We start from the raw sequence: 24,716 nt of genomic DNA, 5'->3' as shown, positions 1-24,716 counted from the left end.
TTTTTAAGATTTTATTTATTTATTTGCTCCACTTGGATTTTTTTTATCATGCCATTTGGCTTTATGAGGAAAAAAGTAAAACCTAAAGTTTTAAGATATATTTTGTCCAAGTGAAGTGATTTTTGTTTTCTGCCTAATAAGATACTATTTAAAAAAAAAAAGACAAAATATAGAAGCCCCCTTATCCTTTCCCTTAAGCTCATTTCCACTTCCATGAGAATAATATAAAAATGTACTACTATCCTCCACACTGTTCAATGTAAACACAATCTTGATCTTTTCCTGCTGTAAATATTTCTCTTTTTGCTAGAATGTCCTATTCTTGAAATAGGAAATTATTCTTGAAATAGCTGTAATTGCTAATAGAAAATCCTGAAATCTCACAAGATTTCTAAGACAAACTGAACAAGAGACTGACAGAGAAATAGTCTATCTTACATGACAATATCAAAAACTGACAAACTGATGAAGTAGTATTTGAGGTAATCAAACATTGCTCCTTTCAAACAGAAATGTCACAAGAAAGAATAAAATAAGGAAGAACATCTCTGTGCCTTCCCTTGAAGCTGTATACCGGAGCCTCACCTTTTCCAGCTGACCTCTCCCTGACTCCTATGCTCAGAACTCTGAAGGACATTGCCTATATGATCCAACTTCTGGGTCCTAGACTTGACAAGTAGTATGGAACCTCATTAATATTTGTATACATGACGTTTATTGACCTTAATTTTACATGAAATTCTTTGTACGTATTTATGATAAAATATCCAATCAACGGGCACCTGGGTGGCACAGTCAGTTAAGCATCTGACTCTTGCTTTCGGCTCAGGTCATGATCTCAGGGTTGTGAGATCAAGCCCCATGTCAGGCTCCGCGCTCAGCAGGGAGTCTGCTTGAGATTTTCTCTCCCTCTCCCTCTGCCCCTCCTCCCGCTTTCTCTCTCTAATAAATAAATATTTTAAAATAAGTAAAAATAAAAATCTTTTTAAAAAATAGCCAATCAATATAGAATGGCATAAAATAAAACCTCCTTATCACCCCTCAGTACCACTGCTAAGATACAATCGCTATTAGTAGATCTGTGGAAACTGCAGATTCTATACGTTATATGTATATCTTTTTTAAAAAAATACAAATAAGATTATACTGTAACTTTCATTTGCAATTTTCTTTTTCCATTTAAGAAATCTTATACTCCATTCAACATTTATTGGGTTGCTTATATTATCTGGTATGCAGAAGGGACTTCACTTTATTTTCAAATATATCTGTAGCTAGAATCCAACCAAAGATGAAGAAGCCCATTTGCCCCTCCAGTTCTAGTACACTGTTTGACAACTACAACTCCAGACTGCCTGGACTGTCAGAAACTAGTAAGGGACATAAGGCCTCCATCATTTTAAGTTCTCAACTGGTCCCAGAAAGGTTCTACAAGTCTGTATTCAATATTCATTCAACAAATGTTTACTGAGTGACTGCTATGTGTAAGACGCTGTTCTTGCACTGGACACACAACCATGAACAAACAGACCTCAATCCCTTCCATCAGGGAGCTTACAGTCTAATGGAGAAAGAGGAAAAGCACACAAAAACAGCTAAATTACAGAGCATACTGGAGTTACAAGTTCAATACAACAAAAATGCCATTAAGAAAGGGAAATAGGAAATGCAGAGAGGGAGACATGGGTGCTCGTTTAAGTAGGCTCCCTGGAGAGGGACTCACTGCTGAGGAGACAAGTGACAGAATGCCAGGAAAGGAAAAAAGTAAGCCATACAGCAATCAAGGGGAACAGCGTTAACGCTGCAGGATGGCAGATCCGGCGCCATGCACTGACAAATGCGGCCCTCCTTCCCGGGGCTGCCCTATGCCATGGGACTCCCTATCTTAATATTCTTCAATGGCTTCCCCCTGCCGAGGAAAAGTCCTAAAACCCTCCTGGGCCGGCCTGCCTTACCTCCCCATTCTCCCTACGCCTGCACCCCTACAGCACCACTGTCTCTCCCTTGTCCGCCCAGGTTCTCCACACACTTCCCTCCAATGCAGGCACAGTCCTCATCCCTCCGCTTCCTCAGGAAGCCTAAGCAAACTGACCCCAGATGAGACCCCTCACTGCACACTCTAAAAGAACCTGTGCTTCTCTCTTACAAGCATTGCCAGAAGGGTACTAAAATAATCACAGCGTGTAATTACTTGTCTAATGCTGTCCTCCCTTAGACGAAGCCCTATGTAGGCAGGAGTCCTGCCCATCCCGTTCAGTGCTACGCTTTCACCACCATGAACTGTACCTGGTTAGTACTCAATACATATTTCTTGATTGAATGAACAAACAAAATAAAGACAAACTTCTTATCTTACACAAATTCCAAATGAATGGGGCTCTAACAGATACGGTTCCATAATTAAAAGTTTGGCCAAAATCTTTATCCTAATAACAATCCATACTGCAGAAATATATACAACATAGCACCATTATCCTATTTCTTTTAGGAGCCAAAATTAAATCTGTTTGGTAGTATGGATCTTATCTGATTGTCTAGTATTTTCTTTTAATTAATCTCAATTTGAAAACTAATATAAATTGCTAGTCAATTCTGGCTGTACCTTACTTATATCATCCTATTTTACTAGAAAATATTTATGTTAAAAGAGCTCACTTACGCCAGATGATAATTTTCATTTAAATTACTAAAGTAGGGGTCCCTGGGTGGCTCAGTCGGTTGAGCATCTGCCTTCGGCTCAGGTCATGATCCTGAGATCCTGGGGTAGAGCCCTGCATCAGGTTCCCTGCTCAGCAGGGAGTCTGCTTCTCCCTCTCTCTCTGCTCCTCCCAACTCCCCACCCCCGTACTCGTGCTCTCCCTCTCTCTCTGTGAAATAAATAAAATCTTTTTTATAAATAAATAAATAAATAAATAAATAAATAAATTGCTTAAGCAATTCACTTCTCCATTAACAAAAAATCACCTGTATTTGGACTGACTTAATAACAACAACAAAATACATACATACAATAAAGATATTTTAGATACTCAATGCATTGTTTCCTAAATACTATTTGTTTAAATGTCATCCAACCAGAGTTCTTCCTTAAGGTAAAGGTTTTGTTTTTTCAGGAATCAAAATGTTATCTTCTAACCTTCACAACTAATCAAAAAACTGTCAAAAAAGAAATTAAAAATGTTTTATAAAAATAATTTACTAACACATATTTTTCAAAGCACTTTTAAAAAATTAAAATTAAAAATAAAAGGGAAATATTATGATACCCAATTTTTCAGATGAGTCTTAAAAAGGAGATATAATTTGTTGAAATTAAAATAGTGAGTTAATCTTGGATTGGCCCTAGGAATCCACTCTCTTCGTGGTTGAACTACAGTTGTCTGTGCTGCACCAGACATCCTGGGCTGAGAATTGGCCACAACATGCCCTCTCACTGCAGCAAACCTCACTGCTAAACTATTTTTACTTCTCAACACATTTAAAAGAAATTTTCCAGTGTTGCTGAAATGCAAACTCTCGTTATGTTATGGTGGAATAATCAGACCATAGGGAAAATAGCAACTGGTAAAATTTACCTTCGTGGCAAATATGATCTCAGAAATCTATATTCTGCAGAATTACAAAGTAATTCAAGAACTAAGGGATTAGAAAACAAGCAGGCAAAAGATAAAGATAAAAACTAGTGATACTGTACCAAAGTAAAACTGTTATAAAAACATTTATAGACATATTTTCAATATTCTCCTCATAATGCTGGGGTTTAAGTACAAACTAAATGAGAAAGAGCAAAAATAATATTCACTAAAATTTTGGAATCGTGCGCACTTGAAATAACATGTCTGCATTGCAGTAAAAAGCACCGCTCCCCCAGACAGTAAAAACGCACAGTACAGTGGAATTGGTGAAGCACCAAGTCAAACTTTTCAAACACATAAGTGACTAAAAAAATAGATTCCAGAAGCCAGTTTTACATGAAATGGAGGACTGCTGATTTGAATAGACCCCAAAGTATTTGTTTCATGACAATTATATGAATCTTTTCTTGTAGAACTAAAAAGTGAGTGTATGCATATATGTATGTCATTTTTAATTCTATAACAGACATTCGCTTTAAAAAATAACACAAGACATAAAAAATAACACAAGACAAATTTAAGTGTCAGTAAGGACTGAAACAACTGGAATTCTCACATTTTGTTGAGGGACACATAAATTGATTTAGAACACTGATTTGCAGTATCTACTAAATTTACATATACCTTACAACGCAGCAACTCCATTCTAGAATTAAGTGCTCCAGACGTAAGTGATTACAGTGATCACATCTACAAAAGCCAGGTACAAGAATGCTCATAGCAAGCTTATTCACAATAGCCAAAAACTAGAAGTAACCCAAAATATCCATTAATAAGATAATAGAAAATATTCGTTCAATGGATTACTACATGGCAATAAAAAGAATGAATTTCTGTTAAATGCAACATGAATGAATCTCACTGGCACAATACTGGCAAGAGAATTCAGACACGTAAGAGTTCATATATATGATTCCACTACAATGGAGCTCAAGAGTAGGCAAAACTAATCACTAGTAACAGATACCATGAAAACAATAAACTTGCTGAGAGTTTAGCCAAAGGAAGGTATTGAGCAGGAGGACACAGGATATATAAATTTATTTAGCTGAACATTTAAAATCTGTGCATTTTACTTTGTGTGGGTTAAGACATAATAAAAAAAGAAAAAAAAAAACACTATACAGTGGCTAATGAACATAAAAAATTAAACTAAATTAAAAAAATTTAAAAAACAATAAAGAAAAGAAAAAGAAAAAAGACAAAGGAAGGAAGGGAAAAGAGGAGAGGCTCTGCCTATCAGGAGTTTTGCCAAATTATCTTTGGCAAATCAATTAAAATCTTCAACTGTTCTATCATCAATAAAGGGAAATACCAGCCCTAACAAATTAAAGGGAAAAAACCTCCTCAAATCTGAACTCAAATCAGTTCTACAAAGCACAAAACAACCATAAGGTGTATTACCTCATATGCAGGAACTAAAATATATATAAGCTCAAGAATTCTCTTGAAGTTTGGCTTACTCAAAGAGATCGTCTAGTCAATACTCATAAAATACCAAGATTAAATTAATGCCTAAATTAAGATAATTTAGTCTTAGACTTTTACCAAAAAAACCCGTAATTTCATTATTAATTTACAAATTTCTAACTCTTCTTAAAGCATTGCTTTCAACCTAATTGGCTCAGTCATGTAATGAGATTCTTTACTATATAGAAAAATTGTGAACTTGAGAAAATATTATTTACTTTATAAATTATTGCTTTATATACAACTTCCAAGAACACATCTAATGTACCATATTAGATTACTTATTATTATTATTATCAGTGCTATGCTTTGACAATGATTTGTAAAAGAAAATCTTATACTGAAATACCTTATCACTTTACTTTCTTTTGTATTGCCAGAATATACTTCCAGACAGTCCTTCCAAAAATCTGATCAGAAAAACAAAACTCACAGATTCTTATCTTCCCTCCTTAATGTTCATTCCGTGCATGTATTTTAATGATCCCCAATGTTTAAAATGTATTAATTTTGTGGCAAGAAGATAAAAGGCAATTAAATAATGAAAATCCTCCAAGAATTGCTTTAAGTAAATAACAATACTCTTGAAACTTACACAGTCACATAACTGATTGTGAATTCCTTTGAGTCCTCACAGACTTCACAGTTCACCAGCCAGAGAAGACTACAGTTAAATAACAGGCCTGAACTGTATGAATTCCTGACACAGCCACTTATTTCTGCTACTTGGGCAGCACTTTTGGGTGCACTTAACAACCAAGTGGAAAAGAATTAAATCATTAAAATACTCTACCTCTTCTTTTTTTTTCTACCTCTTCTGGAAGACTGAAAAGTGCCACATCAGCACAGCATTAAATTAAAAACAAAGCCAAAACAGTAAAACTATCTTCATATTAACAAGGATATTAGAACTGCCACAGAAAACAATTTAAGAAAAGTTTCATTTCTCTCATTCTAAAATGCTGTTACTATGTGCTAAAACATGCATGAATCTTAAAAACATTATGCTAAGTGAAAGAAGCCAGTTATAGACAACTAGCCACATGCTATGTGCTTTATTTTTATGAAATGGCCAGAAGAGACAGAAAGAGAGACAGTAGATAAATGGTTGCCAGAGGTTGGGAGTGGGGAGTAGGAATGAGGAAGGACTGTTAATGTGTACAGGGTTTTCTTTCTGAGGTGTTAAAAATGTTATAAAACTAGATGTGGTAATGGCTGTACAACTCTGTAAATATACTAAAACCTACTGAACTGCAAATGGATGGATTTTATGGTGTGTGACATATATTTTGATTTTAAAAAACTTAAAAATTTTAAAAACTAAATAAAATTGAAAATTTATTTCCTCACTTGCATTTACCACCTTTCCAAGTCCTTAATAGCCACAAGGGGCTACCATAATGGACAGTTCCAACATCATGGGAAGTTCTGATGGACAGAACTGCTCCAGAACATTAAAAGACAAGATGAAATAATAAGGAGAACCCAGCAACTTCATCAAGTTACTTACTATCAATGAAACAATGTTTATCTTGCAGTAACTAATGCCAAACTGGATCAGCAACAAAATAGCCAGAGATCAAGACATAGTCAGATGGGGAGTCACCTTGCTCCCTCCTATACAAGTATAAGTGAAGCTGGACAGAAGAAAAAGAAAACAAACAAACAAGAAATTCCCAGATTCTTTCTAAATCCTGCAAAGCCTGTGAGAGATCACAGTATTCATCTTTTTATCAGGGCATCAGCACTAATCAATGTCCACAGCTGTGCAGCTTCCTCAGAACAGAAGACTTGAGTACTCACATTCGAGACCCAGTAAAGAACTGAACAGTTTATGGTAAGTGCATTAGATTTGGTGTCATGTATTATTTTCATCTTCAGGCAAAGACAACAGAATGCATGTTAAGGAAAGTCTACTTATGTAAGGACATTTAAATAAAAATGTTTGTAATGATCCACTCATAACTTACAATGATGCTTCTGTGACCATTTTAAAGACTGTTGAATCATTCTTAATTCACATTTTGTGGTATAAAACTTGTGTGTTTTCTACTGACATCAAGTGGCAATATTGTGTAATGCAATTTCCCAAACTGCTTTTCCATGCTCTGGGAAAACCTAAAGGGACTTTAAGATGTAATACCAATATCTGTACAAGGCTGAGCAGGCTCTGCGACTTGGGGAATGCCTAAAGACCCAACTGCAGGGACACCTGGGTGGCTCAGTCGTTAAGCGTCTGCCTTCGGCTCAGGTCATGATCCCGGAGTCCTGGGATCGAGCCCCGCATCGGGCTCCCTGCTCAGTGGGAAGCCTGCTTCTCTCTCTCTCACTCCCCCTGCTTGTGTTCCCTCTCTCACTGTGTCTCTCTCTGTCAAATAAATAAAATCTTTAAAAAAAAAAAAAAAGACCCAACTGCATTTCTGTTGCCTCAAAAGGAATTCTCTTGGCAAGCAATTCCTTTCTTTGGGGTTTTTGCCACTCATTACCTGAATGACTTTAGGCAAACTGGTGTTGCAATTCTGTGCAGCCTCACTGCTCACATCTATACAATGTGGCTTACAGTAAGTAAGACCTAAGTCAAAGAGGGAGTGTGAATATTCAAGGAGATGTAAATGTAAACTGAAGAAAGAAGTGCTGGGCACATAGTAAGAGCTCAATAAGTATTAGTTACCAATTCAGATTCCCCTCTTAAATCATATCAGAGAAGCTACCACCTTATGCTCAACTTATTAAAGTCTGCATTCCAAGTTGATAGCCAGTAGAAAAAGTAAGAACCTTCAGGAAGAGACAGCAAGTATGTTTAAGTTTGAAGGGTATGAGAGGGAAGGTCAAAAATCAAAGGCCATCTTTTCCTTACTCACAATTACCTCTGATGCTAATTCTGTTTGGGAGGTATGTGTAGGAGTCTACCAAGTAAACCACTCTGACTAATGTACTGCCAATTCAATTAGTTAGTTTTGTTTTTCCAATACACTGAACAGAAAAGAACAAGATAAGAACGTCATGTCACCAGAGCTTGCAACTCATTATGTAAGCTTTATTAACTTACAAACACATTAACAATCACTCAAATAAGTTTATAAGATATATAATTCTGAAAATACCTTTTTAAAAATTTATCAATAAGTCTAATACATGAATTAAATAATTTTTCAAAATTTCAAACCCGTAAAAATTCAAGTCACAAAAATAAAGATTCTCAACTTAAACACGTGCTTATGACTGAATATCTAGACTTCCAACCTATCACCGCCTTACCCCACTCTGACCCCAAGATCGCTCTTCTAGTTCTGCACCTTGTTCTGGTTCCTCTTCGGAAGGTTAATAGCCATATTCTGACCTAACACACTATTTGTCAAATCCTTCAACCCCTGCCCCAAAAGAAGCCTTGCTCTTGGCTGTGAAAATGGGTGCTGCTGCCATCTACAGTCTCAGAGCACACAAACAGATATATTCCAAGCTGATTATGGAAGTACTGGTAATTAATACGGATATTACATGACTCCTACACAGCTTCATTTAGGTCTACTACCGGCAGGTGGTAGACACTGCCCTCTGAAGATGCCTTCCAGTTTCCCAGAGATATTTCCCACTAATGAAGATAGATGCACCTCACCTACATTTCTAACTTTCTTTTTCCCTATCTTATTCTCAATTGGCTCTAATCATGCCAACCCTTACTTGTCCAATTTTAGTATATGTGCTGCCGAAGCGAGCACGCCAACCCTTTCTTGTCCAAACTTACTGCCAGTTCTTGAAGTATTCAGAATATAACAAAGATAAACTGTTCCCAAATGGGGAAGATAAGTCCAACCAAGAAGGGAACTTGGGGAGACGTGATTAATTTTAACCTTTACCCTTCTGGCTCTAAAAAATGTGGGGAGAGTATGGCCAAAAAAAAAACGGGCAGGTGGAGGTTCTGGCCAGCATACAGCCCCACGTAAAGCCTTGAGCAACACAATGCAAGTAATGAGTTTTAATGCCATCAGGTACCTGAACTGTTTTCAACTCCTTGACACACTATTCACGTATCTGTTAAACAGGTCTTGCATAGGTTATCATATAACTGAAGCCTGAAAGAGAGTAACTTCGTGATTATTCACTCCAGCTGTACATCTGAATTCAGACTCTTGCCTTGATTCTCAGGTCTAAGATAAAGGACCTGAAAAGAAGAGCAACAGGGAAGAGCAAGTCTCCTATCTACCAATAGACCATAAATATTTATATATACATAAATATATAGTTTTTACAATGCTATTTAACCTAACTGAAGATTAATATGGATTTACATTTGGGGAACTAGTAAACATCTTTAAAATTTTAAATGACTCAAAATAAATTATATTCATGGTGTTAGGAGGCCAGTGAATTAAGAAGGAATATACTTACATCACTTGAAGAGACTGTTCCTGTTTCAACAGCGACACCGCTACCACGCAGTTTCTATTACAAAATAAATAACTTATTACTTAGTTTTGTTTTTAATTTTTATCCTAATTTATCAGCTAATGAAAGGGAGCTAAGCCAATTTTATAAATTTTTTTCCTAATCCTACTTAATGGAGTATCATCAACTAATAAAAAGCATGGGGATGACACAAAATATTCTAAATATTACACTTTTTCAGATAACTTAATTAAAAATGGAACAATAATAAACTCAATACTAAGCTCCAGCTAAATTTCATAAATGATGCTGGTGCAAATCTCCAAGTCTCAGAATTTACTTACTGAATTGTTTTTCAAGTAAGATGACTATCTTAAGCTGAACTATCTACATTATATTCTGTGGCAAAGCTTTCAAAATAGGTGCCTAGTAATGGGAAGATTCTACACAGAACTTAAAATTAGATTATTGACAGCAATGCTAGCAAGTTATAATGACAATCAGAATTTCACATGTTATATAATGTCTAAATGACATAGAAATGACTAAAAAAAGTTAAGGTAGAAAGTCAAAGGTTGAATGTGCAAGAGAAAAGTAGTAATGAATTTCTGAAAGGAAATTTTTATTTCGTTTTATTCAAACTAATTTTTTTTATTATCTACTAAGTGCCAGGCATGAGGCCCCCCGCAACCCATATACAGTGCTTAAACTACCAAAAAGGAAAAAGCTCCTAAATGTCACTTATATAAAGTCAACAAAATATCCAGACTTGCAACTAATTTGGACTTCTGAAAGTTTATTTCTATTAAAATTATGAAGTTGTGGTCCTTTTATGAGGGAGAAAACACTAACAATAGAGAAAGAGAACTTCCAGATACAGCACCATCACATGACATTTAAGCAAAGTAGCAAAGAAAATCCCAAATAATCCTATGTTTCATTCTTTAAACAAGAAGTCTATAATTTGATCCTGAGAGAAAGCTTTGCAAGAAGTGTCTGCCCACAGCAAGAGAGACAGTGCAGTTCAGAACCTAGCAGAAGCAGAGACCAGACTCTGAGGAGCAAAGCCAGAAGGGGCCTGGGCACCCTGAAGAGTCACTTTGTAGCAGGACTTACAAAGCAGAAACACCGTATCATAACTACAGAAAGCCAAAGACTTTGTGATAAAAAGAACACACCAGAAAGATAAAGAAAAGGTCTTTTAAAGCATTTATCTAATACCAAGGAGCTCAGTTCTAATGAAAATTGTTCTAGACACTGAATATTTTGCTTCCACTAGTGATGATAAAGATATTTCCCCCAATTCTTGGACACAGTTATAACCACAGTTAATCATTTCAAAAGTAACAAATCATCTGCAAGGCACAATACAAATGTTATTCTTGTGAGAAAACAACCCAAAATGTTAGTGGCAAACTACAGTATATATTCTATCCTACCAATTTTCATTTTATGAATCTAGTTACGATAGAGTCTCACTACCATTACCATAAAGCTAATGCTAAAGCAAACTGAAGTTTGTTCAAAGGAAGAACTAATTTCAAAAAAGAAAAAAGAAAAGGAGGGGTGAGGGGAAGGTTAAGCATTCTGATCCTAAATGATACACACCTAGAAATTTAAAATCTCATCTTCATACACCTATTTTTCATGTTCTAAATATTATGTTTTTTAAATACCTCACAATTTCTGTAAAATCTGCAAATTTGTGGCTCTAGTAAAAATACTTTTAAAAACTAAGCCAGGGGCGCCTGGGTGTCTCAGTCAGTTACGCGTCCAACTCTTGGTTTCAGCTCAGGTTGTGGGATCGAACCCCGTGTTGGGCTCCACGCTCAAAAGAGAGTCTGCTTCTCCTCTCCTTCTCCCTCTCCCTCTGCCGCTTCCCCTGCTCGCAAGTTCTCTCTTTCTCTTTCTCTAAAATAAATAAATCTTAAAAAAAAAAAAAAAACTAAGCCAAACAGATATATAAAAATTTATGCTACTGATATAAAAAACACTTAATTATGTTCAATACACTCCAAAATATCCCTATCCAAATATAAAAGACAATGAGACTTCCCCAAAAAGGCAAGCAATGGTAAGACAAAAAGTAAACCCAAGTAAATGTCATGGTGTCTCTCTTATGCCTCAAATTAAAATCTATTAAAATGTCACTGAAATCTGAATTACAACTTTCTAAAAATTTATTTCAAATAGACATTTATTTGTAATCTAACACTGACAACACACTAACTACCAATATTATTTTACTGGTCCCATTCCTCATGTAAGCCATCCCCACACCAAAGTCTCATTCTCTTCTACCCTTTCTTCCCCAGACTACTCCTTCCCCACCCACCTTCATTTCACTCCTTTCCTAAGGATCATTCCCAGTCTCCCCCTTACCACTAATGTTAGTCACTGGAAGTCGAAAGGAAAGAACCACTGAGCCACCGTAAGTGTCCTATCTTTTGCCTGTTCTAGAGAACCATGAAGACAAAAACAGAAAACCTGTCATTTTCCCCATCATTTAACCAGCAAGCTATTTCCTTCATGAAGTAGAGCTAGAGAGGTCTGAAAGCAACCAAGATGACCATTAAGCTGCCTTCACTAACCCTAGGCCCAAATGTTCTATCCCACAGTGACACAGTAAATCCTGGGAAGGTGCCATTGTGCAATGGTTACCTTGCAGCTGGGCCCAGCAGCTCCAGGCCTACCCGGGGGCACCCGGAAGCCTTGTATGGACTCTTGAGCAAGACCAGAATAACTGGATTGACCAATGATCTGTAATGTGCTGTCTGTAGTTTAAAACTCCCCTGGTAGCACCCAGAGCCAGTTTGTTTATTGGTGTAATGAGTCAGACAGCTTGGCCTCGTTCTGTGACCAGAAGGACATAAACGATCCTGCTAGAAACTTACGAAGAGCTCTCCCCAAACCCAAAACTTCCTGCACAAATCTTGGAGAATCAAGGTCCCCAAGGCATGGGAGCTGCAGTTGAAGTCTCTCAGCCTGAAGCTTGCCTGCACTCTGTCTCCTGCTATACCGTTCCTTTTCCCTTCTTACAAGCCTTACATGAGTATGCTGTCTGGAATTGTGCAACTCCTCTCAGTTCTCCCACCTGTGTGATCTTGGTAGCCACCCAGAAGGAAGAGACTCCCTGCCCACTAAAAAGCATGAATGGAAAATCCCAAGTGGCAAAGACAGAAAGGTTTGAGTTGAAGCTAGTCAAAGAAAGAAAAAGTAAAGCATACTACCATACCTAAGAGTAGTTTGACTTCCTTATCAAGCTCAAAGTGGCATTATTTTAATGTAACTTTTTTTGTAATTTCACTAATAGGTTAATATGGGTGTCACATTCCTTTCAAAGATACTAAAAAAAAAAGTGTCTTTTACCTGTGAACTCAGCTGAGTTTTTATCCAATTGAAATAGTAATTTAAGTCACTGCCTTCCATTAGTTCTTTCCCCCAAGCTGCTAACTTCGCAATAATTCTTGCTGCCTGAAAAAAAAAACGTATTTGAATATTATGTTGATTCTAAAATCACATCATATACCTTAAAAAGCAGGACTCACAACCACTTTGCTGTGATTTTTTTCAATCCTCAACTCCTCCAAAATAAGTTTGTATTATTTCATTTTTTAAAATACATCTTGCAATATAGTCAAAATGTATTTTTAAAAAGCTCCTTTCAGGGACGCCTGGGTGGCTCAGTCGGTTAAGCGTCTGCCTTCGGCTCAGGTCATGATCCCAGGGTCCTGGGATCGAGTCCCGCATCGGGCTCCCTGCTCCGCGGGGAGCCTGCTTCTCCCTCTGCCTCTGTCTCTCTCTCTCTCTCTGTCTCTCATGAATAAATAAATAAAATCTTTAAAAAAAAAAAAAAGCTCCTTTCAGGGGCGCCTGGGTGGCTCAGTTGGTTAAGCCACTGCCTTCGGCTCAGGTCATGCATGATCCTGGAATCCCAGGATCGAGTCCCGCATCGGGCTCCCTGCTCGGCAGGGAGCCTGCTTCTGCCTCTGACCCTCCCCCCTCTCATGTGCTCTCTCTCTCTCATTCTCTCTGTCTCAAATAAATAAATAAAATCTTTAAAAAAAAAAAAAAAAGCTCCTTTCAGGTGAAACAAAATTAGTTATATTTTAAGAATTTCATGACATTCCTTATATTATTCTGAGTTCCAAAAGTAAGATTGGGATTCATTATAAGGCCAGCAAAAATCAAAAGAATCTTTTTTTTGGAGACAATAATAAGTATTTTTAATGAATTTGTAGATGCTGATATTCAAAAATCTGCAGACTTCCATCAAATTGCTTGCCAGAGTTCAGAGCAATGTCTACAACAAATTGCCAGCTGTGGCCTTCATTCATTCCAAATCCCCGTGAGTCCTCACGCTTAAAAATCCCTATCTTAGTGGGGCGCCTGGGTGGCTCAGTTGTTAGGCGTCTGCCTTCGGCTCAGGTCATGATCCCAGAGTCCTGGAATCGAGCCCCACATCGGGCTCCCTGCTCAGCAGGAGGCCTGCTTCTCCCTCTCCCACTCCCCCTGCTTGTGTTCCCTTTCGCACTGTGTCTCTCTCTGTCAAATAAATAAATAAAATCTTATTTAAAAATGTTAAAAAAAATCTCTATCTTAGTATAAAATACATCCTGCATATTAAATAGCCATCTCTCCTCGCTATAAACCGTTTCTCCTCATCTAAAGATTTCTCAGGTTTCTTTAAGCTATAAAACCATGAATTCTTTATTAAATAGGCAGTATAAGAATACATATAACAAATCATCATGTACATTTTAAATACCTTACAATGTGTCAATTATACCTCAATAAACCTGGGAAATACATACACACACACACACAAAAATACAGGCAGTATAAAACACTAACTTCTCCACACACAAACCCAATTTAATATTCTTCCAGTACTTTCTGAAAGAAAGTCACCATCAAAATTAGGAAGTCATTTAAGCCATGTATCCAGACAATAAAAACAAGTCTCTACAATTTAAAAAGAAGAAAATGTATTATTGTTTTTTTTTTTTTTTAAAGATTTTATTTATTTATTTGACAGAGAGAGACACAGCGAGAGAGGGAACACAAGCAGGGGGAGTGGGAGAGGGAGAAGCAGGCTCCCCGCAGAGCAGGGAGCCCGATGCGGGACTCGATCCCAGGACCCCGGGATCATGACCCAAGCTGAAGGCAGTCGCTTAACCGACTGAGCCACCCAGGCGCCCGTATTATTGGTTTTTTAAAAAGTATTCTTTAAAATATAGTTTATTTCAGGGGCGCCTGGGTGGCTCAGTCATTGGGCATCTGCCTTCGGCTCAGGTCGTGATCCCAGGGTCCTGGGATTGAGCCCCACATCAGGCTCCCTGCTCAGCGGGAAGCCTGCTTCTCCCTCTCCCACTCCCTCTGCTTGTGTTCCCTCTCTCAGTGTGTCTCTCTCTGTCAAATAAATAAATAAAAAATCTTAAAAAAAAAATAAAATAAAATATAGTTTATTTCATGAGTCCTCCTTGATTTCTCTTAAGATTTTATAATATGTACAATATATGAATAAACTCATACATAAATGAATATAGATATATATGGAGAGAAAGAAAGAAGACATGCTCAAAAAAAAAAAAAAAAAAAACTACTAACAGTAGTTCTTGATTTGAAAAGTTGAAAGACATCTACTGAAATGAATAGTCTCAGGAGCTCCCCACTGCAGCCCACTCCATGCTGGGAATAGAAAAGGCTTGTACAAAGATTTATTCTCTCAACTCTCATCTCATACCTTCTCTATACTCCATAAAAGACTATTCAGTGTTAAGGCTTCCAAAGATAGCCTTTCAGGGTAAGTTTAAAACAGGAGTGTGTTTAAGACATTAAAAAACAAGTGATTACTAAAATAAAATAAAAATTAAGCACCACAGCTACTTCTAAATAAAATTTAATTTCTGTAGTAAAATGTGGTTAATCCTGTCACAGACAATCTAAAGCTCTTTTGGAATGCAATCTAGCAAAGGCTTTTATGCTAATGAACTCAACAAATACTCTACAAAACTTTAACTGTATCAAAGCAACTCCATCTCCTTTGTCTTCCCAATATCCCCACATTACTAACCATTAATAAGGAAAATTGGAAATTTTAACATCACAGCCTTTGCTCCTCTGGGAACTGGAAGGTTACCAAATCATAAATAGCCCAAGTGTGTTTCTTCCCCAAATCAGAAATTTGATCAATTCAAAATTTACCATATGAACAGTAAAGAGATCCTGGCGATTCAACATTGGTAGAAAGTAGGACCAGGCAGTGTTCTTGCTGCGTTTAGCATAGTCAAAGAAAATGCTAACCCGCTGGTGATTTTCCTAAAAAAGAAAAGAAATTATATCACTGCTTTTTACTACTGTGTACTGCTTCTCAACCTTTATTCTGTGTCCCATCAGTCAGTGTGTTTTCTTCCTCCAGTTGTTATTATGGGTCAGGGGTGGTAAGGGGGGCAGGCATAGATACTTTAAAAATAAAATCACTTTTGGGAGGTGCCTAGGTGGCTCAGTCAGTAAAGCGGTTAAACACCCGACTCTTGATTTCGGCTCAGGTCATGATCTCAGGGTTGTGAGACTGAGCCCTGCATTGGGCTCCACACTCAGTGGGGAGTCTGCTTGAGATTCTCTCTCCCTCTCCCTTTGCCCCTCTCCCCTCCCCCAGCACACACACATGCACAGGAGCATGCTCTCTCTCAAATAAATAAATAAATAAATATTTTAAAATGTAAAATAAAATCACCTTTAATTATTATGATTAGCTTTATGAGCCAAGCTAGCAGATCCCAACCCTGCAGGGAGTAGCAATCTGTTACATTTCATCTGAGCCTGCACCTCTGACCTGCCCTTCCCAATGTTTTTTCCACACAAAATCAGGTTACTCCTAGAATATTGTGACAGAAAAATCAGGGCAGAAAAAGATAGCAAAAAACAGCATATAACAGTAGCAGAAAGACACAGGATTTGAGGAACAATTCTTAGCTCAAAACATGCATACTCTACCTCTCACCTAAATTTTACCTGCATTTCACTGGCTCAAAATACACTTTCTGATTAATTAAATGAGTATAATTCTAAGTAGCAGTACTTGGTAAAACACAAAAAAAACATAAACAATAATTTTCAGATCAACATTTAATTCTTTTTAAATATATTGTTTTTAATCTTGGTCTTTGCTAACAGTTACCTATTTGAGGAAGAGACTAACATCTCCTTAAGTAATGAATCATTATAGTTCAGAATAACAACTGCAAGTTATGATGATTTTATCAAAGGACTCAAAATTTGGATAAGTCATCATTTACTCCATTGGTGGGTTATTTCCCAAGTTAAAACTGTAATTATCATTGCACATAAATGAACAAAGTACACTAAATACAGAAAGAACAGAAAATATTTTTACATTTTATGTAAGTTTAAAATTCATCTTCCTTGGGGTGCCTGGGTGGCTCAGTCAGTTAAGTCTCTGACTCTTTATTTCGGAACAAAGTACACTAAATACAGAAAGAACAGAAAATATTTTCACATTTTACATAAGTTTAAAATTCATCTTCCTTGGAGTGCCTGAGTGGCTCAGTCAGTTAAGTCTCTGACTCTTTATTTTGGCTCAGGTCATGATTTCAGGGTCATGAGATCCAGCCCCACATGGGGCTCCCCGCTCAGCAGGGTGTCTGCTTGAGATTCTCTCTCTCCCTCTCCCTCTGCCCCTTCCCCCGCTCTCTCTTGCTCACTCTCTCATTCTCAAATAACTAAATAAAATCTTAAAAAAAAAAAAAATTCATCTTCCTTGACTAGTCCTTTGTGGTTTCAATTCCTGCTTAAAAACGTATCTTCCAGAGGAGGAATTAAGATGGTGGAGTAACAGGGGGACCCTGAGCTAGCCTCATAGCTCAAACACAGCTGGGTCAACCAAATCATTTTGATCTGAGGATTAAGAAAACAATCTGCACAACTGAAGGGACAGAACGTGACAGATGCGAAGTTCAGAGACATGAATGGGGGAAAGAAAAGCCACGGTGCCCTGAAGGGGAGGGAGCCCTTTTAGTGGAGGCAAGTCAGGGAGAAGGAGAGAGCAGGGGAGAGAGCACTGTGCAGGGTTCACACAAGATGCTTCAGTGTGGGGATCCCCTGGGTTGCACCAGGAGAGAACACTCCCCTTCCTGGAGTACACTTGGAAAGGGGAATGCATTGCCTCTCCAAGAAGAAAAGGCCCACCGGGCACCACTCAGCAGTCGTTCAATAGCCAGGGACAGACGTGTACACAGAGGACAGATAACCTGGTCTGCAGCTTTTCCTGGTGCACAACAGACTCCAGCCATCTTGCATAAGCCATGTAACTGCTTTTCTGGGACAGAACGGAACAAGGCACCAGGAGGCTCTCCACCGGGGGGAAGGCAGAGGGTCCGAGCCCTACCCAGCCCTTTAAGATTTGGAGTTTTGAATCCCAGCCCCTTGCCAGAGATAAAACACAGGAGAACTGTGATGCCAGGAAGGCAGGGGTCTGATGAAAGCCTGGGACACAAGAGGGGAGATTGTTCACTATACTGTGAGGACTTCCTGAACAATGGTAGCTGCGAGTACCCCTTTTGGGGGACAAGAGGGCAGGGTAGCACCATCTTCCACGTGTACACATATATACACACAAACACACACACAAACACACACAGGCACACACCGCCCACCAGCACCATAGGACTTCAGAGAGAAACACAGTGCCTCCAGTGGAGGCTTGAGTCCCCTACACCAAACCCCACCTCCCTGCGCCCACCAAAGGCATCCTTACAAGGGCAAGTCTGACTATGAGCCGGCCCAGCAGGCCTCTCCCTCAGAAGACCAACACAGGCCTCCGTGTGTGCCAAGTCTACCAATCAGAGTGCTCCAAAGCATCAGCTTCAGTTCTGGTGGAAATAGGATGAGGCTTTCTTTTTTATTATTATTAATTTTTACTTATTTTACTTCTTTTTTTTCTTTTTTCTTTGATATCAGGTTTAGTTTTTTTTCATTTGTTGGTTTCTTTCCTTCTCATTTTTTGGATCAGGCTTCTTTTTTTTTCTTTTTCTTTTCTTTTTTCCTTCTTTCGTTCTTATTCTTTGGAATCAGGCTTATAGTTTTTATTGTCTGTTTTTTTGTTCCTTTTCCTTTTCTCTTTTCTTGGATCAGGATCCCTTTTTTTTTTTAATCAGGCTTATCTTAACAAACAAATCAAAGCACACACAGTTAAAGGTCCAAACACTCCCCAAGCAAGGAGGAACTCTACAGAGTACCAACCTGTGGTACAGAGCTGCCAAAACACAACAGCAGAGTACACACAGAATATACCAGAATCACCTCCTGAAGTGCCAGGCCCTAGGCAGTGTATGACCCCTTTTTAATATAGTATTATTCTCAGGAGCAGGAAACATAACAAGCTTTCATAATATGCAAAAGACAGAAACCTAGACATAATGACAAGATGGAGGAATTCTCCCTAGAAGAAAGATCAAGAAGAAATAACAGCCAGGGATTTGCTCAAAACAGATATAAGCAATATACCCGAACAAGAATTTAGAACAACAGTCATAAGGATACTAAGAGGGTTTGAAAGAAGCACAGAAAACACCAGAGAAACCCTGGCTGCAGAGATAAAAGACCTAAAAACAAGTAGGCAGAAATAAAAAATGCTAGAACTGAGATGCAAAACCAACTGGATGTAATCACAATGAGGATGGAAGAAGCAGAGGATCGAACAGGTAATACAGAAGATAAAATTACAGAAAATAATGAAACTGAAAAGAAGAGGGAAAGAAAACTATTAGATCACAAATACAGACTTAGGAAACTCAGAGATTCCTCAAAGCACAATAATATCTGTATCACAGGAGTCCCAGAAGAAGAGCAGGAAAAAGGGACAAAGGTTTATTTGAACAAATTATGGCTGAGAACTTCCCTAATCTGGGGAAGGAAACAGGCATGCAAGTCCAAGAGGCACAGAGAACTCCCCTCAAAATCAACAAAAACAGGTCAACACCAAGACATATCATAGTGAAACTTGCAAAATACAAAGATAAAGAGAGAATTCTGAAAGCAGTTAGGGACAAAAGGTCCTTAACCTACAAGGTTAGACACACAAGGTTAGCAGAGACCTATCTACAGAAATCTGGCAGGCCAGAAAGCAGTGGCATGATATATTCAATGTACTAAATGGGAAAAGTATGCAGCCAAGAATATTTTATCCAGCAAGGTCGTCATTCAGAATAGGAGAGATAAAGAGTTTCCAAGACAAGCAAAAACTAAGGAGTTCATGAACACTAAACCGGCTCTGCAAGAAATATTAAAGGGGGCCCTTTGAGTGAGCAAGAGAGACCAAAAGCAACAAAGACTAGAAAGGAACAGAGACAATCCACAGGAATAGCAACTTTACAGGTGGCACTAAATTCATATCTATCAATAGCTACTCTGAATGTAAACTGACTCAATGCTCCAATCAAAAGACACACAGTGGGGCGCCTCGGTGGCTCAGTTGGTTAAGCAACTGCCTTCGGCTCAGGTCAAGATCCTGGAGTCCCTGGATCGAGTCCTGCATCGGGCTCCCTGCTCGGCAGGGAGTCTGCTTCTCCCTCTGACCCTAACCCCTCTCATGTGCTCTCTCTCATTCTCTCTCTCACAAATAAATAAATAAAATCCTTAAAAAAAAAAAAAAAAAGACACACAGGGTATCAGAATGGATAAAAAAAAAAGACCCATCGAAATGCTGCTTACAAGAGACTCATTTTAGACCCAAAGACACCTCTAGGTGAAAGTGAGAGGGTGAAGAACAATCTATCATGCTAATGGACATCAAGAGAAAGCTGGGCTAGCCATACTTGTAACAAACTAGATTTTAAATCAAAGACTATACCAAGAGATGAAGAAGAGCACTATATCATAATAAAGGGTTCTATCCATCAAGATCTAACAACTGTAAATATTTCTGCCCCCAACTTGGGAGCAGCCAAGTATATAAATCAATTAATAACAAACATAAACTCATTGATAACAATGTAATAATAGTAGGGGACTTTAACACCACTCACAGCAATGGACAGATCATCTAAGCAGAAAATCAACAAGGAATCAATGGCTTTCAATGACACACTGGACCAGATAGACTTAACAGATATATTCAGGGCATTTCATTCTAAAGCAGCAGAATACATACCTCTTGAGTGCACATGGAACATTCTCCAGGACAGATTACATACTGGGTCTCATATCAGGCCTCAACAAGTACAAAAAGAATGAGATCAAAAAAAAAGACTGAGATCATCCCATGCATATTTTCAGACCACAACACTGTGAAACTTGAAGTCAACCACAAGAAAAAATTTAGAAAGAGTACAAATACATGGAGGTTAAAGAATAACCTACTAAAGAATGAATGGGTTAGCCAGAAAATTAAAGAAGAAATTAAAAAAAAAAAAAAAAAAAACACATGGAAGCAAATGAAAATGAAAACACAACAGTCCAAAACCTTTGGGACGCAGCAAAGGCAGTCCTAAGAGGAAAGTATATAGCAATATAGGCCTTCCTCAAGAAGCAAGAAAAGTCTCAAATATACAACCTAACCTTACACCTAAAGGAGCTGGAAAAAGAACAGGAAATAAAGCCTAAAACCAGCAGATGAAGGGAAATAATTAAGATGAAAGCAGAAATCAATGATATAGAAATCAAAAAAACAGTAGAACAGATCAATGAAACCAGGAGCTGGTTCTTTGAAAAAATTAACAATATTGATAAACCCCTAAGCCAGACTTACCCAAAAGAAAAGAGAAAGGACCCAAATAAATAAAATCACAAATGAGAGAGGAGAGATCACAACCAACAGAACAGAAATGCAAACAATTATAAGAGAATCTTATGAGCAATTATATGCCAACAAATTAGGCAATCTGGAAAAAAATGGATAAATTCCTAGAAACATATAAACTACCAAAACTGAAACAGGAAGAAATAGAAAACTTGAACAGACCCATACCCAACAAAGAAATTGAATCGGTAATCAAAATTCTCCCAAACAACAAGAGTCCAGGACCGTACGGCTTCCCAAGGAAATTCTATCAAACAATTAAAGAAGAATTAATACCTATTCTTCTTAAGCTATTCCAAAAAATAGAAACGGAAGGAAAACTTCCAAACTCCTTCTATGAGGCCATCATTACCTTGATTCCAAAACCAAAGACCCCACTAAGAAAGAGAATTACAGACCAATATCCCTGATGAACATGGATGCAAAAATTCTCAACAAGAGACTAGTTAATTGACTCCAACAGTACATTGAAAGAATTACTCACAAGGATCAAGTGGGATTTATTCCTAGGCTGCAGGGTGGTTCAGTATTTGCAAATCAATCAACGTGATACACCACATTAATAAAAGAAAGGATAAGAACCATATGACACCCTCAATAGATACAGAAAAAGCATCTGACAAACTACAACATCCTTTCTTAAAAACAAACCCTCAAGAAAGTAGAGATAGAAGGAGCATACCTCAACATCATAAAGGCCATATACAAAAGACCCACAGTGAATATCATCCTCAATGGGGAAAATCTGAGAGTTTTCCCCTAAGGTCAGGAACACGACAGGGATGTCCACTCTCATCACTGTTGTTCAACATAGTACTGAAGTCCTAGCCACAGCAATCAGACAACAAAAAGAAATAAAAGGCATCCAAATCAGTGTCACTCTTCACAGACAACCAAAAAGACTCCACCAAAAAACTGATAGAACTGATGCATGATTTCAGCAAAGTTGCAGGATATAAAATCAACATACAGAAATCTGTTACATTTCTATACACCAATAATGAAGCAGAAGAAAGAGAAATCAAGGAATCAATCCCATTTACAATTGCACCAAAAACCATAATATACCTAGAAATAAACCTAACCAAAGAGGTTAAAGATCTGTATGCTGAAAACTATAGGATACTTATGAAAGAAACTGAAGAAGATACAAAGAAATGGAAAAACATTCCATGCTTATGGATTAGAAGAACAAATACCATTAAAATGTCCATACTACCCAAACAATCTACCAATTCAATGCAATCCTGATCAAAATAACACCACCATTTTTCACAGAACTAGAATAACCCTAAAATTTGTGTGGAACCACAGAAGACCCCAAATAGCCAAAGTAATGTTGAAAAATAAAAGCAAAGCAGGAGACATCACAATCCCAGACTTCAAGCTGTATTACAAAGCTGTAACCATCAAGACAGTATGGCACTGGCACAAAAACAGACACATAGATCAATGGAACAGAACAGAGAGCCCAGAAATGGACCCACAACTATATGGTCAACTAATCTTGAAAAAGAGGAAAGAATATCCAATGGAAAAAAGACAGTCTCTTCAATAAATGGTGTTAGGAAAACTGGACAGTGACCTGCAGAAGAATGAATCTGGACCACTTTCTTACACCATACACAAAAATAAATTCAAAATGGATGAAAGACCTAAATGTGAGACAGGAAACCATCAACATCCTAGAGAAGAAAACAGGCAGAAACCTCTTTGACCTTGGCTGCAGCAACTTCTTACTAGACACGTCTCCAAAGGCAAAGGAAGCAAAAGCAAAAATGAACTATTGGGACCTCGTCAAGATAAAAAACTTCTGCACAGCAAAGGAAACAGTCAACAAAACTAAAAGACAACCTACAGAATGGGAAAAGATATTTGCAAATGACATATCAGTTAAAGGGCCAGTATCCAGCATCTATAAAACTCATCAAAATCAACACCCAAGAAAACAAATAATCCAATTAAGAAATGGACAGACGACATGAACCAGGCATTTCTCCAAAGAAGACATACAAATGGCTAACAGACACATTAAAAAAAAAAAGTGCTCAACATCACTCATCATCAGGGAAACACGAATCAAAACCACAATGAGATACCATCTCACATCTGTCAGAACCGCTAAAATTAACAACTCAGGTAACAACAGATGTTGGTGAGGATGTGGAGAAAGGGGAACCCTTTTGCACTGTTGGTGGGGATACAAACTGGTGCAGCCACTCTGGAAAACAGTATGAAGTTTGCTCAAAAAGTTAAAAATAGAACTACCTTATAACCCAGCAATTGCACTACCAGGTTTTTATCCACAGGATACAAAAATGCTGACTCGAAAGGGCACATGCACCCCAATATTTATAGCAGCGTTAGTAACAATAGCCAAATTATGGAGAGAGCCCAACTGTCTATCAACTGATGAATGGATAAAGAAGATGTGATAAATACATGTAACGGACTATTACTCAGCCATCGAAAAGAATGAAATCTTGCCATTTGCAACAGTGTGGATGGAATTAGATTGTATTATGCTAAGTGAAATACGTCAGAGAAAGACAAATATCACATGACTTCACTCATATGTGGAATTTAAGAAACAAAACAGATGAACTTGGGGAAAGGGAAGGAAAAGTAAGATAAAAAGAGAGAAGGAGACAAACCATAAGAGACTCTTAACTATAGAGAACAAACTGAGGGTTGCTGGCGGGGAGGTGGATAGGGAGATGGGCTAGATGGGTGATGGGCATTAAGGAGGGCACTTGTTGGGATGAGCACTGGATGTTTTATGTATGAGCATATATGTTATATAATGAGTTACTAAGTCCTACTCCTGAAACCAATGCTACACTATATGTTAACTTGAATAAAACAAAGAAACAAACAAAAAAAAAAACTTATCTTCCACCCATCACTGTTCAGGTACTCAAGTTACAAACCTTTAAGAGAGTAAGGATAAAAAGCCCTTCTTCTCAAAGGCATTTAACTATTGCTGTTGATATCTGAGCACCAAAAAAATCTCAATCTTCAAAACTATGTACCCAAACCTGAACAGGTGAGAAAAAACAAGCAATTATGTCCAAAACTATTCTATCCAGAAGTGTTAAGAATGAAATGACTGGGGGCGCCTGGGTGGCTCAGTCGGTTAAGCGACTGCCTTCGGCTCAGGTTATGATCCTGGAGTCCCAGGATCGAGTCCCGCATCGGGCTCCCTGCTCAGCGGGGAGCCTGCTTCTCCCTCTGGCCCTCCCCCCTCTCATGAGCTCTCTCTCTCTCTCATTCTGTCTCAAATAAATAAATAAAATCTTAAAAAAAAAAAAAAGAATGAAATGACTGAGTAATTACGGTATTTTTTAAACAAGAAATCATATGGTAAGGGTATGTGCAAATTTCTCAGTGTAACTAAAATTTTA

General features: G+C 37.9%; 1 protein-coding gene across 5 annotated transcripts in view; it reads right to left on the bottom strand.

Annotated features, from left to right (window-relative positions):
• Positions 1 to 24,716, bottom strand: part of ATP6V1H (ATPase H+ transporting V1 subunit H) — a 138,464-nt gene that overhangs the window by 96,254 nt on the left and 17,494 nt on the right. For 4 of the 5 annotated variants that reach the window (XM_064588333.1, XM_045896557.3, XM_064588335.1 and 1 more), the window contains exons 5-7: positions 15,699 to 15,812; positions 12,861 to 12,965; positions 9,495 to 9,548 (exon numbers count right to left, since the gene is read on the bottom strand). In XM_064588333.1, the coding sequence (XP_064444403.1) occupies positions 9,495 to 9,548; positions 12,861 to 12,965; positions 15,699 to 15,812 (273 nt within the window). The remainder of the gene's footprint in view (positions 1 to 9,494; positions 9,549 to 12,860; positions 12,966 to 15,698; positions 15,813 to 24,716) is intronic. The other variant, XM_064588334.1, reaches the window with a different exon arrangement.

The sequence above is a fragment of the Mirounga angustirostris genome, unplaced genomic scaffold, assembly GCF_029215605.1.
Source record: "Mirounga angustirostris isolate CCGP_5_RB_7025 unplaced genomic scaffold, mMirAng1.0.hap1 SCAF_4, whole genome shotgun sequence".
Lineage (NCBI taxonomy): Eukaryota > Metazoa > Chordata > Mammalia > Carnivora > Phocidae > Mirounga > Mirounga angustirostris.
Note: the sequence above shows the minus strand (reverse complement) of the source record. Positions and strands in the feature narration are given on the sequence as shown.